Below are 13,160 nucleotides of genomic sequence, written 5' to 3' on the forward strand. Positions count from 1 at the left end.
AGAAATTGTAATTACAGTGACAAGACGAATCAGCGATATTTAAATATTCATGAACAAAGTCTGGGGTGATCAATCTATCTTTATTGTCCGCTCCTTCACTCCCGTAATAAGTAAGTAGTTGGAAGTCTCACCTTTCATCCTGAGAGGGTCCCACTGCTAGAATGAAATCCCAAGTTTGTTAGACTCTGGATCTTCTCTTCTGATCATCTAGGGTACTAAAGAGAGTCAAATGCTATTGGGCATAAGAATGGTGATAATGGGATTGGGCAAATTTTTTTATATAATAGGACATTTTTAAGCACCTGTTATTTACAAAACCCTATAAGGAACTCAAAAACAAAAATGAAATCACCTCTGCCCTCAAGATCTTCCATTCTTCTGATGGATTACACTATATGCAGAAAATTTGAGGATTGAGAAAATATTAACTAGGGAAGTCAAGAGCTACTAAGGAAGGAGGCAACTTTAAATAAGGGTAGAAAGGAGGTAAGATTCTAAGAGGTGAAAGTAAGCAAGGAACACCTGTCAGTAATGAGGGGTAAAAACACGTAGGCAAGGAATGAAATGTTAAGTTTGGGGAACAGTGTCATAGGCCAAAATGTAGACGTCTTAAAAAATTGATTTGTATTAAATACGAAAAATTAAGTTGCAACCAAACTATGGAGAACTTTGTATCCCTAGTTGAGGTAATTGAATTCTTACTCATGGATGGAAGAGGCATCTCATAAAGTTAAGAGCTGTAAGAGACTGAAGAATCCTTCACACTAAACTCATCACCTAAACTAGCTTGTTGGTTTGAGAGAGTAGATAAATTAATAATAGCTAACATTTATATAGTACTTTATATTTTACAAAGTACCTTACAAATTTTATCTCATTTGATCCTCATGATAGCTCTGTTATACAGATACTGTTGTTATTCCCATTTCATAGATGAGGAAACTAAGACTTAGAAAGGTTTTAGTACTTTGCCTATGGTCACTCAGCTAGGAAATTTTAAGCAGAACTTAAGCTCAGTTCTGCCTCATTGAGTCACCTTGTTAAAGGAACAAAGAACATAAGGAGAGTAGTATAATAAATTAGAGATATAGCAAGGTGGAGTCACAATGTCTGAATTAAGATCTCAACTCCTAGCTTCTCATTTATTAATAAGTCCCAATTTCCTCATTTTTAAAATAGAGATAATATACTGCCTCTAATCAACTATTTTACAAATTTTGAAGAGCTCTAGAAAAGTTATTATACCATTTATATCATGTAGGTAACAGAGACATAATAGCACCATCATTATTATATTTTAACCTTGTACATCAGAGCTGTACCTCCTAAAGGCCTCTATTCTGGTCACCTTTTGAACCTATCTCATTTTTTTTCTTCATGAAGGTATTTTAGGTAAATAGTATTCTCAATAGTAAAGTACAAGTGATAAACTCATGGGCTGTGCCCATGTGAATAGAAGTAGCTCTCTGAGTATTCTGAGACAATGGAGATTATAAACTAACCTATTCCTTCTGCTCTTCCTCTTGTCAATCCCTAATGTCCTAAAAGAAATCAGGACAAGGAATTGTTTTTGTTGTTGTAGGGTACCTAGGTGGTACAGGAGATATAACACAGGGCCTGAAGTCAGGAAGATTTGAATTCAAATTTTGATATTTACTAGCTGTGTGACCTTGATTAAGTCACCTAATCTTGTTTGCCTCAGGTTCCTCATCTGGAGTTGGAAAAAGAAATAACCAACCACTAAGGTGTCTTTGCAAAGAAAACTCCAAAAGGGATCAGGAAAAGTTGGACATGACTAAACAACTGCAATCCTTTGTACCCCTACAGGTGACCACCCATATGAATGCGAATTCTGTGGCAGCTGTTTCCGGGATGAAAGCACGCTCAAGAGCCACAAGCGTATCCACACAGGGGAAAAGCCCTATGAATGCAATGGCTGTGGAAAGAAGTTTAGCCTCAAACACCAACTGGAGACCCACTATAGGGTCCATACAGGTACTGAGGAAGGGGATAGGGAGGCTGGGAGGAGAAATGAAAAGAGTGAGGTCCCATCTTTGGGTGGCAATGAGTGAAAAAAATAGAGACTCAGCAGCTTGAGGCAAGACAGGTCTTGTTATTGAAATTATAGACTGAATCCCTGCCTTCAAGCAGTATACATTCTGACGGAAGAGACAAAGCTCAGAATATAGAATAAACTGGAGATAATCTCAGGGGGAAGGCACTAAGACCTAAGAAGGTATAAAAGCTTCTTGAAGAAGGTAGGATTTTCATTGAGTCTTGAAGAAAGCCAAGAGGTGGAGGTAAAGGGAGAAGTTCTAGACATGGAATATAACTAGTAAAAATGCATGATTTGAGAAATGGCATGTCCTGTACAAGGAATATCAAGGAGTATCACTGTATCTCAGATAATGGGAAGGAAGGGAGTGAGGTGTATGGAGACTGGAAAAATAGAAAGGGGCCAGATCATGAAGGGCTTTGAAAGATAATCCCAAGATTTTATATTTGATCCAGGCAGTTTATTGAATGAAAATGAAGGTGGTTGTTACATGATCTCTTTTGTGTAGAGGAAAATATTTTGATAGATACAAAAAGAGGAAAAGATAAAAGGATCAAAAATTATGAGAGGATAGGATCACCTCTAAGGAACTAAGACAAGGAAAGGGGGAGGGTGTCTGTCTGTCTGTCTGTCTGTCTCTCTCTCTCTCTCTCTCTCTCTCTCTCTGTGAGGTAGTTAATAAACTTATTGAGAGTATTTGGGGAATCAGTAGCTAATAGCTACTAGAATCTTGATTGGGTGGTAAATATGAGTGATGGTGATAGATGGAAAGTCTGGAAATTGGGCCAGGTAGAATGGGACAAGGACTCCCCTGACAACCAATGAGTTGGGAGGGACAGATTAAAGGTGGTAGTATAAGTGCTAGAAAGGTTGACCAGTAGTACCATGTCTTTAGAAAGGAGTGAGGTCCTTGTATATGCCAGAAGATGGAAGAAATGATAAATGAAAAGGGTTAAGATGAAAGCAAGTTTTTTTAAAAATTATTTTATGGTGCAGGCATTCCAAAGAGCACAGTGGAAGGGGTGGGTAGATCTCAAGAGGTGTCTCCTGAGAGAGATGCAGAAAAGGGGAGTGGACAGTGTAGGTTTTATACTGTGAACTGTTAAAATGAATTAAGGTTGAACTGAATACTAGTTTGGAGGTTAGCCTGAGGGTTGAGTTTAACCTGAAGTTTGGGGTCAAGATGGATTGAATTTGACTAAGGTTAAGCTGGTTAAAGTTTAGGTTGAGGTCAGGGCATTATGAGATAAAAATAAGGCTTATTTTGTACAGGAGGGGTCAACTGCTTTAACTATGGAGGAAGGAACAAGTAGAAGCTGTCCAAATTTCATAAGGAAGATTGGAGGGAGGTATAGTTTCATACATGAAAATATATATGTATATGTTGATATGTGTGCATATATAGTATATAATAAATTATTTACAATGTATCATATACAATGTATAATAAATTATATACAATATATCATATACTATATTATGTATTATACATTTATATATTTAATTCTTCCTTCCAAAGATAAGAAACATTACAACTTGGTAAACTAGAAAGTTGTTGTCATCCTCTCTTTACGATTAGGAGAGACCTTTTATTGTCACTGGAATAGGAAGAGCTGATTTTTCCAGAGATGGGGGGTGGAATTCAGTGATCTCTGGATTGTCCTGCTGAATTAAGTGACTCTGTTTATCTATGGAAAGATCTAGAAAGGGAGGAGGAAGCCATATCCTCAGCTCAGTTCTCCTGTTATATTCTTTTGGAACTCTAACCATATAGAGCCTCCTGATACTTGAAGAGGATGGCAGGAAATCTTACTGGTGCCCACGGCAACCCAAAGGCCACTGGAGTCCCAAGGCTCCCACAGCCCTTTGCTCAAGATATGGTTGGGGCTGGCAGATCATTAAATGCATTGGTGGTAACTATTGTAAATAGCAGGTCGATAGTTAGATCACTTTGGCTGTTCATTACTTCATTATTTGTGGGTCCTCTGCACAGAGTGAGTATCAATATCCAGACGGCTGGCCAGTTAATTACTGTATTGAAGCAAGTTTCCCTCTGGTCCTCAGCTCAGCTCCAGGGAACTCTGACAGAGGGGAGGAACAGGGGAATCTGGAATAGGGCTTAACCTTGTCTTGACAGGTCCCCCATCCTCTGTCTCCTGGACATTGTGAATGTCAGAATCTCCCTGACATCAAATAACTTCAGAAGAGATCTGGAGGATCCACCAAGGGTCTAAACAAATTGAGCTCCATGACCTTAACTCCATCCCATCATCCTTCAATCCCCTTCCTCAACCCTACTCCACCCCAGTTTTTGGTCTATATTTGTAATCTAGGGATTGGAACCCCTAGAACCTTATCTTCTTTTCTGTGATGGGCCTCACTGGTCCCTTTCTTCATCCCCGCCCCCACATCAGTGGGAAGAGAGGGAAGAGAAGATCCCTCTACTGTGGAGAGAGATTCTGGGAAACTGTAGAGTGGAATAGGGACAGAAAGTCCTGAAAGTCTCTTGCAACATCTAACCCATCTCCCTTTTCCACTTATCTCTCTGTCCTCTCTTCCCTCTCAGGTGAGAAGCCCTTTGAGTGTAAGCTCTGTCACCAGCGTTCCCGGGACTACTCCGCCATGATTAAACATCTGAGAACACACAATGGCGCCTCCCCCTACCAGTGTACCATCTGTACCGAGTACTGCCCCAGTCTCTCATCCATGCAGAAGCACATGAAGGGCCACAAGCCTGAGGAGATCCCCCCCGACTGGAGGATCGAGAAGACTTACCTCTATCTGTGTTACGTGTGAAAGGGGATCCAGGGGAATTGGAAGAGGAGGAAGTGGAAGAAAAAAGTTTTGAGAGAGAGAGAGAGAGAGAGAGAGAGAGAGCGAGCTGAAATTATTGAAGGACTACGTACATATACGTGTACATACACACACACACACACACACACACACACACAAACACACACAAACACAAACGAAAAGAAGAAAAAGAAGAAAAAAGGACTGCAATGATAACTATGTTTGACCTTGCTATCTATACAAGATTCTCTCTGAGGCAATACCATGGGTCTAGGTGCCCCAGGTCATGGGTGTGGCTCACTCTGGGACAGTCTAAGTGATTTTCATTTGGGGGTGAGAGGTGTTATTCTATTCTGCTTTGATGGTGTTTTACGTTCTTCCCTGTTATCCTTGCCTTGAATCCTTCTTCTCTGACCAGGAGCCAAGTTTAGGGAAGTGGGGGTAAGGTACATCTGATCAGACATAACTACTTCCTGACTCTCCTCAGACAGAGGTTGAGGGGTAGGGGACTTTAAATCTGGAATTGAGGGTAAAGGAGTTGGATAATAAGATAGATGGCATTTGTCGTCTGCTGTGGAATAACAGTCTAGGCTAGGTCCCTCTCCCTTCCCCATAAAAGATACAGACACAGAGTTCAATCTTGGCTACTTTCTTCTCTCTCTCTCTCTCTCCCTTATACCTAGAAGTCAGTCCTCTGTCCCTGATAGGAACTTGTTTCCTACCTTCTCACCCACTCTGCTTTCTCTCAGTTCCAGTACCCAAAGTCTCTAGAAACCCCAGTATATACTGAGCCTTTCAGGGGTTGAAGTGTCACTCTCGGTATTCAGTTCTTCTTTAGGAACAGTTATCTCTGATGCCTGCCCCCCCCCCATACTTTGCTATGCTGCCTCCTAAGAGCAAGAAACAGAATAGTAACCTACCCTCACTTTCCCTCTAGGGCTTTAGCCCCTAGAAATTAAAAAAGGATATGTGAACACACACACACACACACACACACACACACACACACACACACACAGACACACAGTCATTCTTTAATGGGGAAGGTACATATAATTCAGTTAAAGAACTGATTTAAAAAAATCCCCATCTTTATGGAGCTTACAGTCTATACAGAAAGGGGCTGATTTCTTAAGAGAAATATTTAGAGGACTTCCCATTTCCATCCCCAAACCTAGTGTGCTTTCACACCTGGAGGAGGAAGATAGTAGGTCTGCAGGAAGGCAGAGGAACAGCTCCCCAGTCAGCTGTGAGATCAGTTCCCAGAATCCTCAAGGAAGGACAATACTAGGGTACATAAGCCCTGGGCCTCATCTTTATATAACTGAGGCCTACTTCCCCCACTTGCTGCATCCCTGGATCTGCCAAGAAATGGAAAAGGAGGAGGAGGAAGAGGCTTTTTAGTCTCATTGCATTTTGCTTTTTTCGTGACCCCCCCCCCAATTCTCTTTCTCTCTGCGTTTAGCACATTGTACTTGAATTACCTCAGTTTTTTGTGACCTCATGAGCTTTCCCCCCATGTATTTGTGGATTTGTTTTTATTGTTCCTGTTTTTTAGGGGAGGGGTGGTCTTTTTGTGTACAAAGTTATAATTTTTGTTTTTTACAAACTTTGATTGTGTTCTTCCATCCCATTACTTATTCCTTGCCCCCCTCCTCGCACCCACCTCTATCCCCTGGAGGGGTCAAGGGATGCAATGCTCAGGATGGGAGAGTAAAGTTCCATTAGTGTAAGAGAAAGTGGAAGAACTCAGATAGTTACTTACCAGCCTGGCCTTTGAGAATATGGCAAAACCTGCCTGATAGTGAAATTGGACCATTTGCAAGGTCCATCCAGTTAAATCAGACTCCAAACTCCTCTGAAGTCTACCTTTCCCATACTTCTAGTCATTCAGGCTTTCAGGTCTGGATTATTTGGATTATTGCAGCTCTGTGGCCCTAGCCCTTGGTGTGCATTATCATTGCCAAAACTGGTATTTTTGTTTTCTAGGCCAGTCTGGTGGTAGACTTAAGATTTTGTTGTTGGGTGAGGGGGTGTTAATTTTGTTCTGTTTTTGGTTGGGGGAGGGATTTTTTTTTCTGAAAGCTACCTCTTATGTTTGTTTGTCCAATTCTTTCTGTTCCTTTTCCCATCTTCCCCATCCCATTGTTCTGCTCCCCTCCCCCAATTTTGAAAGCACATTGGCAATATTTGTGTTTGCTTTGGGATGGGCTGCTGTTTCATCTCAGGCTTTATTTGCAATGATTGTGTGTGTGTGTGTGTGTGTGTGTGTGTGTTTGTTTGTCTTTCTCTGGGAAAGTTGTGACTGCATTTTATCTATGTTTTAAAAAGTGATTTTTAAGGAAGCTGTATGTGATGGGGAGGATCATGACAAAGGGAAGTTGGAGGAATGGGATGCTGCTGTGACCCCCCCCCCCCCCATCCCGCTGCCTCTATGCCTCTTACCACCCTATTCAACCTCGTCCACCAAATCTGAAGGCCTTAAAACTAGGGGGACAGGATTTGGAGGGTGGGGAGGAATAATCACATGTTAAGATCAGTGGGCAGGGACAAGGGATGGGGGTTAAAGAAGGGTGCTATTTTGCAATTATAGTAAAGATTTAGTGCTTTGGAAAGGAAAAAAGAAATTAAACTTGAAATATGTGACTAGGACAGTTTTGTTTATAATGTGAAAAGAGAGTGGTATCATTTTGGGGAGGGACAGATAGAAGAAAATTAATTATGCACTAAAGGTTCCTCACCCTTGGCCCCTTCCCTCTCCCTGGGTAGGAGGAAGCACTCACTGGCCACCTGATCCTACAAATCCTGGAAACAGATTTTAAAGAGAGATATCACACAGTTTTTGAAGAAATCATCAAACTATTCCATAGAATTTGTCAATTTTCCTCCTCTCCCCCCATCCCCAATAACTCTAGACCCTCCCCATCTAACCTGGATCATCCCTTCCCACATCATAAAAGCTGAGAGGGTTGAGCTGATATTTACAAAGTGTCATATTTTTGTAATATTTGGTAATTCCTTTGTCAGTTCTCCTTGAACCCTGCCCTTGCCTTTTGCAATGTGAATGGGGAAAAAAGAAAAAAAAAAAAACAATGAATGTGTTTGTGTGTGTGTGTGTGTGTGTGTGTGAGTGCTGCTTGAATGTGAGTGCTTTTTGTGTCTTGAGATCATACAGTATTGTAGTAATCTGGTGTTACAGAATTGGATGGTACTAAATCAGAGCCAGCTGCCTCCCTACTGCCCCCAGGGCTCTGCCAATTCAGGGGGCTAGCCAGAAAGGGTCAGGGTAAGCAGTGGGGTTTCACAAACATGATTATGTAGGACTGGCACTGTACTCACCACCCCTGTGGAGGCCCAGTCAGTCACAACTGGAGTTTGGAAGACAGTGGAGCCTACCTTTTCCTCCCCCCCCCCCTCCTATTTTCTCCCATTACCCCACAACCTAAAAAGAGAGACATCTGAATTTTCCATGACCTGATTAGCTTTGGGGGTGGAATGTAAGATAAAGAGTGAGGAAAAATATTCTGAACTTTCCACCTATTCGTGGAACTAGAAGGATTCACAAGCGTCGACCTTTGAATTTCATAGGAGTGGAGGAGGATTTGGCGCTGGGAAGATGAAAAGAGTTGTCTCTCTTTCCAGTTGGGTCTCAGAGTTTTGTTTTCTTTTTCTCCCAACTAGCATTCTCTCTGCCTCCCTCTCCTCTCCCTCCTTCCTTCCCCTCCCTCCTTTTTTTCCTTTCTTCCCCTTTTTCTCCTTCCCTCTTCTGTTGTTTGTTTCTTTGTCTTGCTGTCTTTGTTTCTCTTTATCTCTCTCCTCTCTCTGTCTCCCTTCTCTCGGTCTTTTGCTCTCTCTCTCCTTTGTCTCCCTCCTCTCTTTCTCTAATGATCCTCTGTCTCTAATGATTCTCTCTCTCTCTCTCTCTCACTCATTCCTCCCCAATTCCCTTCAGCTGTGGTCTTGCTGACAGCCAGCCCCTGCTGGCTACTGCCTTACACCTTTGTAGTGAAACTCTTCCAGATGGAAAGCCAGAAAAGTTGTGAAAGATTTCCCTCTAGCCTCTCAGATTGTGATTCTCTTGGTTCTCCTCCGTTACTTGTGGCATTCCCTTCACATTCATGTGCTGCCTTTCCTGTTTGCTCCCTCAATCATTTATTGTATCCTGTGTACTTATAGGATAGACATATATAAAATATATCTATATATATATGTATATATAGACCTATCTATATATATGGAGAGAGATATAAACAAGTCAAACCCCTGCTGCTTTGTGTTGCCAAGGATGTGGTGGTTTAAAAAAAGTTTTGTTTTTTTTTTTTAAAGGTGGGGAACTAGTTTTTTTGGTAACCAGGGGGCACTGCAGATTCCCTGATTCAGTACAATCCAAGGATGTAACATAGGCTTGTTTAATCTTTGTGCCTGAACAGTTTTTTTTTTCAATGTTTAGAAGAAAAGAAAAAAACTGCTGCAATTCCTCACAAGTGTATGGTACCTTTCTAGAATCCATTGATTGGTACAACCAGCTGCAGGGATGTCTCAGGAGAGGGGAGGAGGACCATGGACTTGCTCCCTGTTTGGGGAGTGAGAGGTGGCCTTTGTTGAACTCCATCCTTGGGAAGATTGGAACTATGTTTTGAACCCCTGATGTAGAAGGATCCAAAGGAACCAGGATGTGAGTGATCTGGGACAAAAAAATAAAAATTAAAAAATAATAATAAAGACCAAACTGTGCCCCAGAGGGAAAAAAAGGTATCAGATCAATTGGGAATGTTGGGGTCTGTTTTCCCTGAATCTTTTCTCCCTTCCCACTTCCCTAGTTCTTCCTCCTTTCCTTCCTCCCTCCTGGACCTTGTGCTACCCTGAAGCTTCCAGGCACAGGGTGCCCAGTGGCAGAATGGAGGCACTTATCTGGATATTTCAGGTAAACAACAGCAACACATGGACAAACTTGTTTTGGTGTGAATGGTGGTGGTGATGAAATCTTGAGTGAGCCAGAAGAGAGGATAGAAGAAGAAACTGGAAGGTGGGGTGAGGGAGAAGGGAAGAGAATGGCTAATAGGCCAGCTAGCATTGACACTGCCTCCCTCCCAGGCCACCTGGGCCATCCCACTGTGCAGACAGGGTACCAACCTCTTGGTGTCTATCATAGTGTTTGTTCACATAGTGTTATGCATGATCTTTTTAAGGTTAAGAATCCATGGTAAAACACTGTGGAATCCTATCCATATATATATATAAATAAATATAAATATATATGTAAATTATAGCACTGTGGGCCGCCGCCCTGCTGGACCAAGCAAAACTAAGCCTTTTGGTTTGGGTGTTTTTTGTTTTGTTTTCATTTTGTTGTTTTTGTTTTCGTTTTCATGGCTTGTCTTATGTCGCGACAGCACAAGTGCCAGTCCGATTGCTCTGTATTACAAAATAGTGTTTTTAATTAATTGATGTTCTAGTTAATGTCTACCTCAGCACCTCCTCTTAGCCTAATTTTAGGAGGTTGCCCAATTTTTTTTCTTCAATTTTACTGGTTCCTTTTTTTTTTGTACAAATCTGTCTTTCTCCCACCTCCTTCTTTTTCCTCTTCCCTTTCCTTTTCTTTCCCCCCTTCCCACTCCCCTCTCTCCTCTGTCTCCTCTCTCTCTCTCTCTCTCTCTCTCTCTCCCTCTCTCCCCCCCTTCTTTACCTTTATCCTGTCCTCCCCATTCTCCCTCCTCTTGCCCCCCCTTATCCCTTATCCCTCGCACTCAGTCGTGCTTGCCAGTCCTCTCTGTCCTAGTACAGAAGCAGTTCGCTCGAAGTTGTGCGGTCCGGGTTGCAGCTTTCCGCATCTGCCTTCGTTCCGTGTAGATTGACGCGTTTCTTTGTAACTTCAGTGTTTCTGACAAGAGAAAAAAAAAAGAAAAAAGAAAAAAATGAATTTACTGCTGCAGGTTTTTTTCTCTCTCCATGTGTCACTAAGTGAAGTTTGTGCCTTCTATAGCAAAGAGAATATTTTTTACATCCTACTAACAGTAGATTTTTTTGTAGTGAACATTTTTTGTATTTTTATTTATAAGTCTCATAAGAAAAATAGCAATGTTCAGTTGTATACCTTGAATCTGCAGTTAGAAAAAAGAATAAAGTTAATTCAGTTGTCTCTGACTGGGCTGTCACTTTTTTAAAAAAAACAACTCTCCTTTAAAAAAAAGATTCCTTCTACATCTTATAGCTGAGCAACTTAACCGGTAGGAACTCTGTCCCCCAGCATGGATGTAGTGGGAGTGGAAAGGGAGACCTGAGCAGATTCTCCAAACTCTCATTAAGAACTGAAATTCTGGGTTCTTTTTCTCCTACTAGCAAACCTGGTGGTAGTAAACTTCCACTTCTTAAAGAACTCTGGTACTGTTGAGCTGAATGCAAAACAGAGAATAATCTTGGGGAGTAGGTGACTGTTTAGTGGGTGGTTAAGGATTTGAGGGTGTGGGGGGCTGGGGAAGGAAGATCTTGGGATGACAGCAGCCGTAACAGGCAAATGAAGCAACAGGATCTCAAGTCTAGCCTCATCATTTACTCAACATGAAAGATTTCCAGAAAGATCAATGGATAGTTTCCTGTCTTTCCAAGGGGGAAGGGGTTCAGGCCAAGGCTAATTCCTAAGCTCTCCCTCTCATATCCCTCCTCTTGTTCCATGCTTAAAGAAACATCCCATGTGCCCCCTTCCCTCATCCACTGTGGCAACTAAATCCTCATCCTATATTGTTAGGAGAGGTCACAGAAAGTCAGGCATGATAGAAATGATTCAACAACAAAAATATTGTTAGGCCCCTAGTTGAAAACCACATGATACAGCTAACTCCCTGCCTCTCAGGAGGAATGATAGATGGCAGCGCTCCTGTTCTGAGTTTCCTCCAAAGAACAAGACTCTTGGGCTCCTAGTTGCCTTTACACTGACAGTTTGAAAACCCCAACCAACCTGGGTTATAATTTGCCATGATGGTTGATAGCGTTGGCTGAAATCAAGCCTTTCATGCCCCCAATATTGGGGACTAGGATTTCCATCTATTGTTTCAAGAAACCAATCCAGGAGTCAACTTGAAATGATCGTCTTCCTCAAGAAGACTTGGTCAGAAACCCATTTCACAGATGGTGAAACTGAGGCCTACAAAGGGGACAGACAGCTTTCCTTCCCCACTTGTACTGGCCCATTGAAGGCCACCTTCTTTCCAGTATCTTTTGTTCCCACTCTGAATGGACATTTCTCTGTTGGTATCTTTCCCTTTGAATGTTTCTCAGTTTTTCTGTCTCTGTTTTACTCTCACCTTGGGAAATAAACATCATGTATCTATCAAAGATGTGGTAGTTGTTCTTTAAGTAGTGACCCTCTCCCAACCTCCTTTTGCTTCCTCTCCTCAGACACCTCCTCTTACTTGTTCTCTGTCCCATACACACGCACACGCGCGCGCGCACACACACACACACACACACACACACACAACATCGTCCTCCAGGCCAGTCCTTCCCCTCCCCCAGCCTGCCTCCCTCCTGCCTCAGCTTTCTCTTGACAGATGGGAGGGCAGTGAGCTCTCCCTCTTTAAAACAACATTTAATCGCCGTTTTCTGTTGGAGCACATCAAAGCCAGGGCTTAGGCACTGCGCTGGGGTCCAAGGTGGCCGTGCAGGGCTGGGGGGAGAGGAGGGGAGTGAATAGCGGCCGGCCTGAATGGGCTTTGTGTGACCGCTGGGGTCTCCCGGCTTTACATGCTCTTTGACCCAGATATGATCTCATGGAGAGAAAGGGGCCCCGGCCTGGCGAGCCTGAGAACACTTTGTGGCCTGCCTCACTCAATCCCTCACCCCCGGTGCTGACGGCCTCAGCTGTACCCCCTCCCCCTCCTAGGCAGGCCAGACCCCAGGCCTGGTCAGCAGGGGGCTGAGCCCAGAGCCACTGGCTGCTGGCTTCACTGGGGGTGGGGGAGGAGGGAGCGGGGAGGCCAGTTCTGGGCTCTGCCCAGCAGGGCCCAGCCCCATCCCTGAACTCATGGAGAGAGAGAGAGTGGCCCACAACAGCAGCCCTAGGCCCAGCCAGGGAGGATTGGGAGAGGAGTTGATGGCCTGAGGAATTCCCTTCCCCCTCAATTCCTCCTGTCCCCGTATTCTTTTAGGATTTTTCCTGAGCCATTTCTCTCAAGCTATTTATGGGGGAGAGGCATCTCACACACACAGATACACACACCCCCTGTTCCCTGTAAATTCATGACTGAGAAGTACAGAATTGGGTCAACAAACAACCTAATAATATTTTCCATCCCTGGAGGAGTGTGCAGCACCT

The 13,160-nt window shown here is 43.0% G+C and overlaps 1 protein-coding gene across 4 annotated transcripts in view; it reads left to right on the top strand.

Moving 5' to 3' along the window:
* Positions 1–12,472, top strand: part of ZBTB16 (zinc finger and BTB domain containing 16) — a 254,065-nt gene extending 241,593 nt beyond the window's left edge. For all 4 annotated transcript variants that reach the window (XM_074216713.1, XM_074216715.1, XM_074216712.1 and 1 more), the window contains exons 6-7: positions 1,828–1,995; positions 4,623–12,472. In XM_074216713.1, coding sequence (XP_074072814.1) covers positions 1,828–1,995; positions 4,623–4,852 — 398 coding nt within the window. In that variant the 3' untranslated portion in view covers positions 4,853–12,472. The remainder of the gene's footprint in view (positions 1–1,827; positions 1,996–4,622) is intronic.
* Positions 12,473–13,160: the final 688 nt, after the last annotated feature.

Source organism: Macrotis lagotis, chromosome 1 (genome assembly GCF_037893015.1).
Source record: "Macrotis lagotis isolate mMagLag1 chromosome 1, bilby.v1.9.chrom.fasta, whole genome shotgun sequence".
Lineage (NCBI taxonomy): Eukaryota > Metazoa > Chordata > Mammalia > Peramelemorphia > Peramelidae > Macrotis > Macrotis lagotis.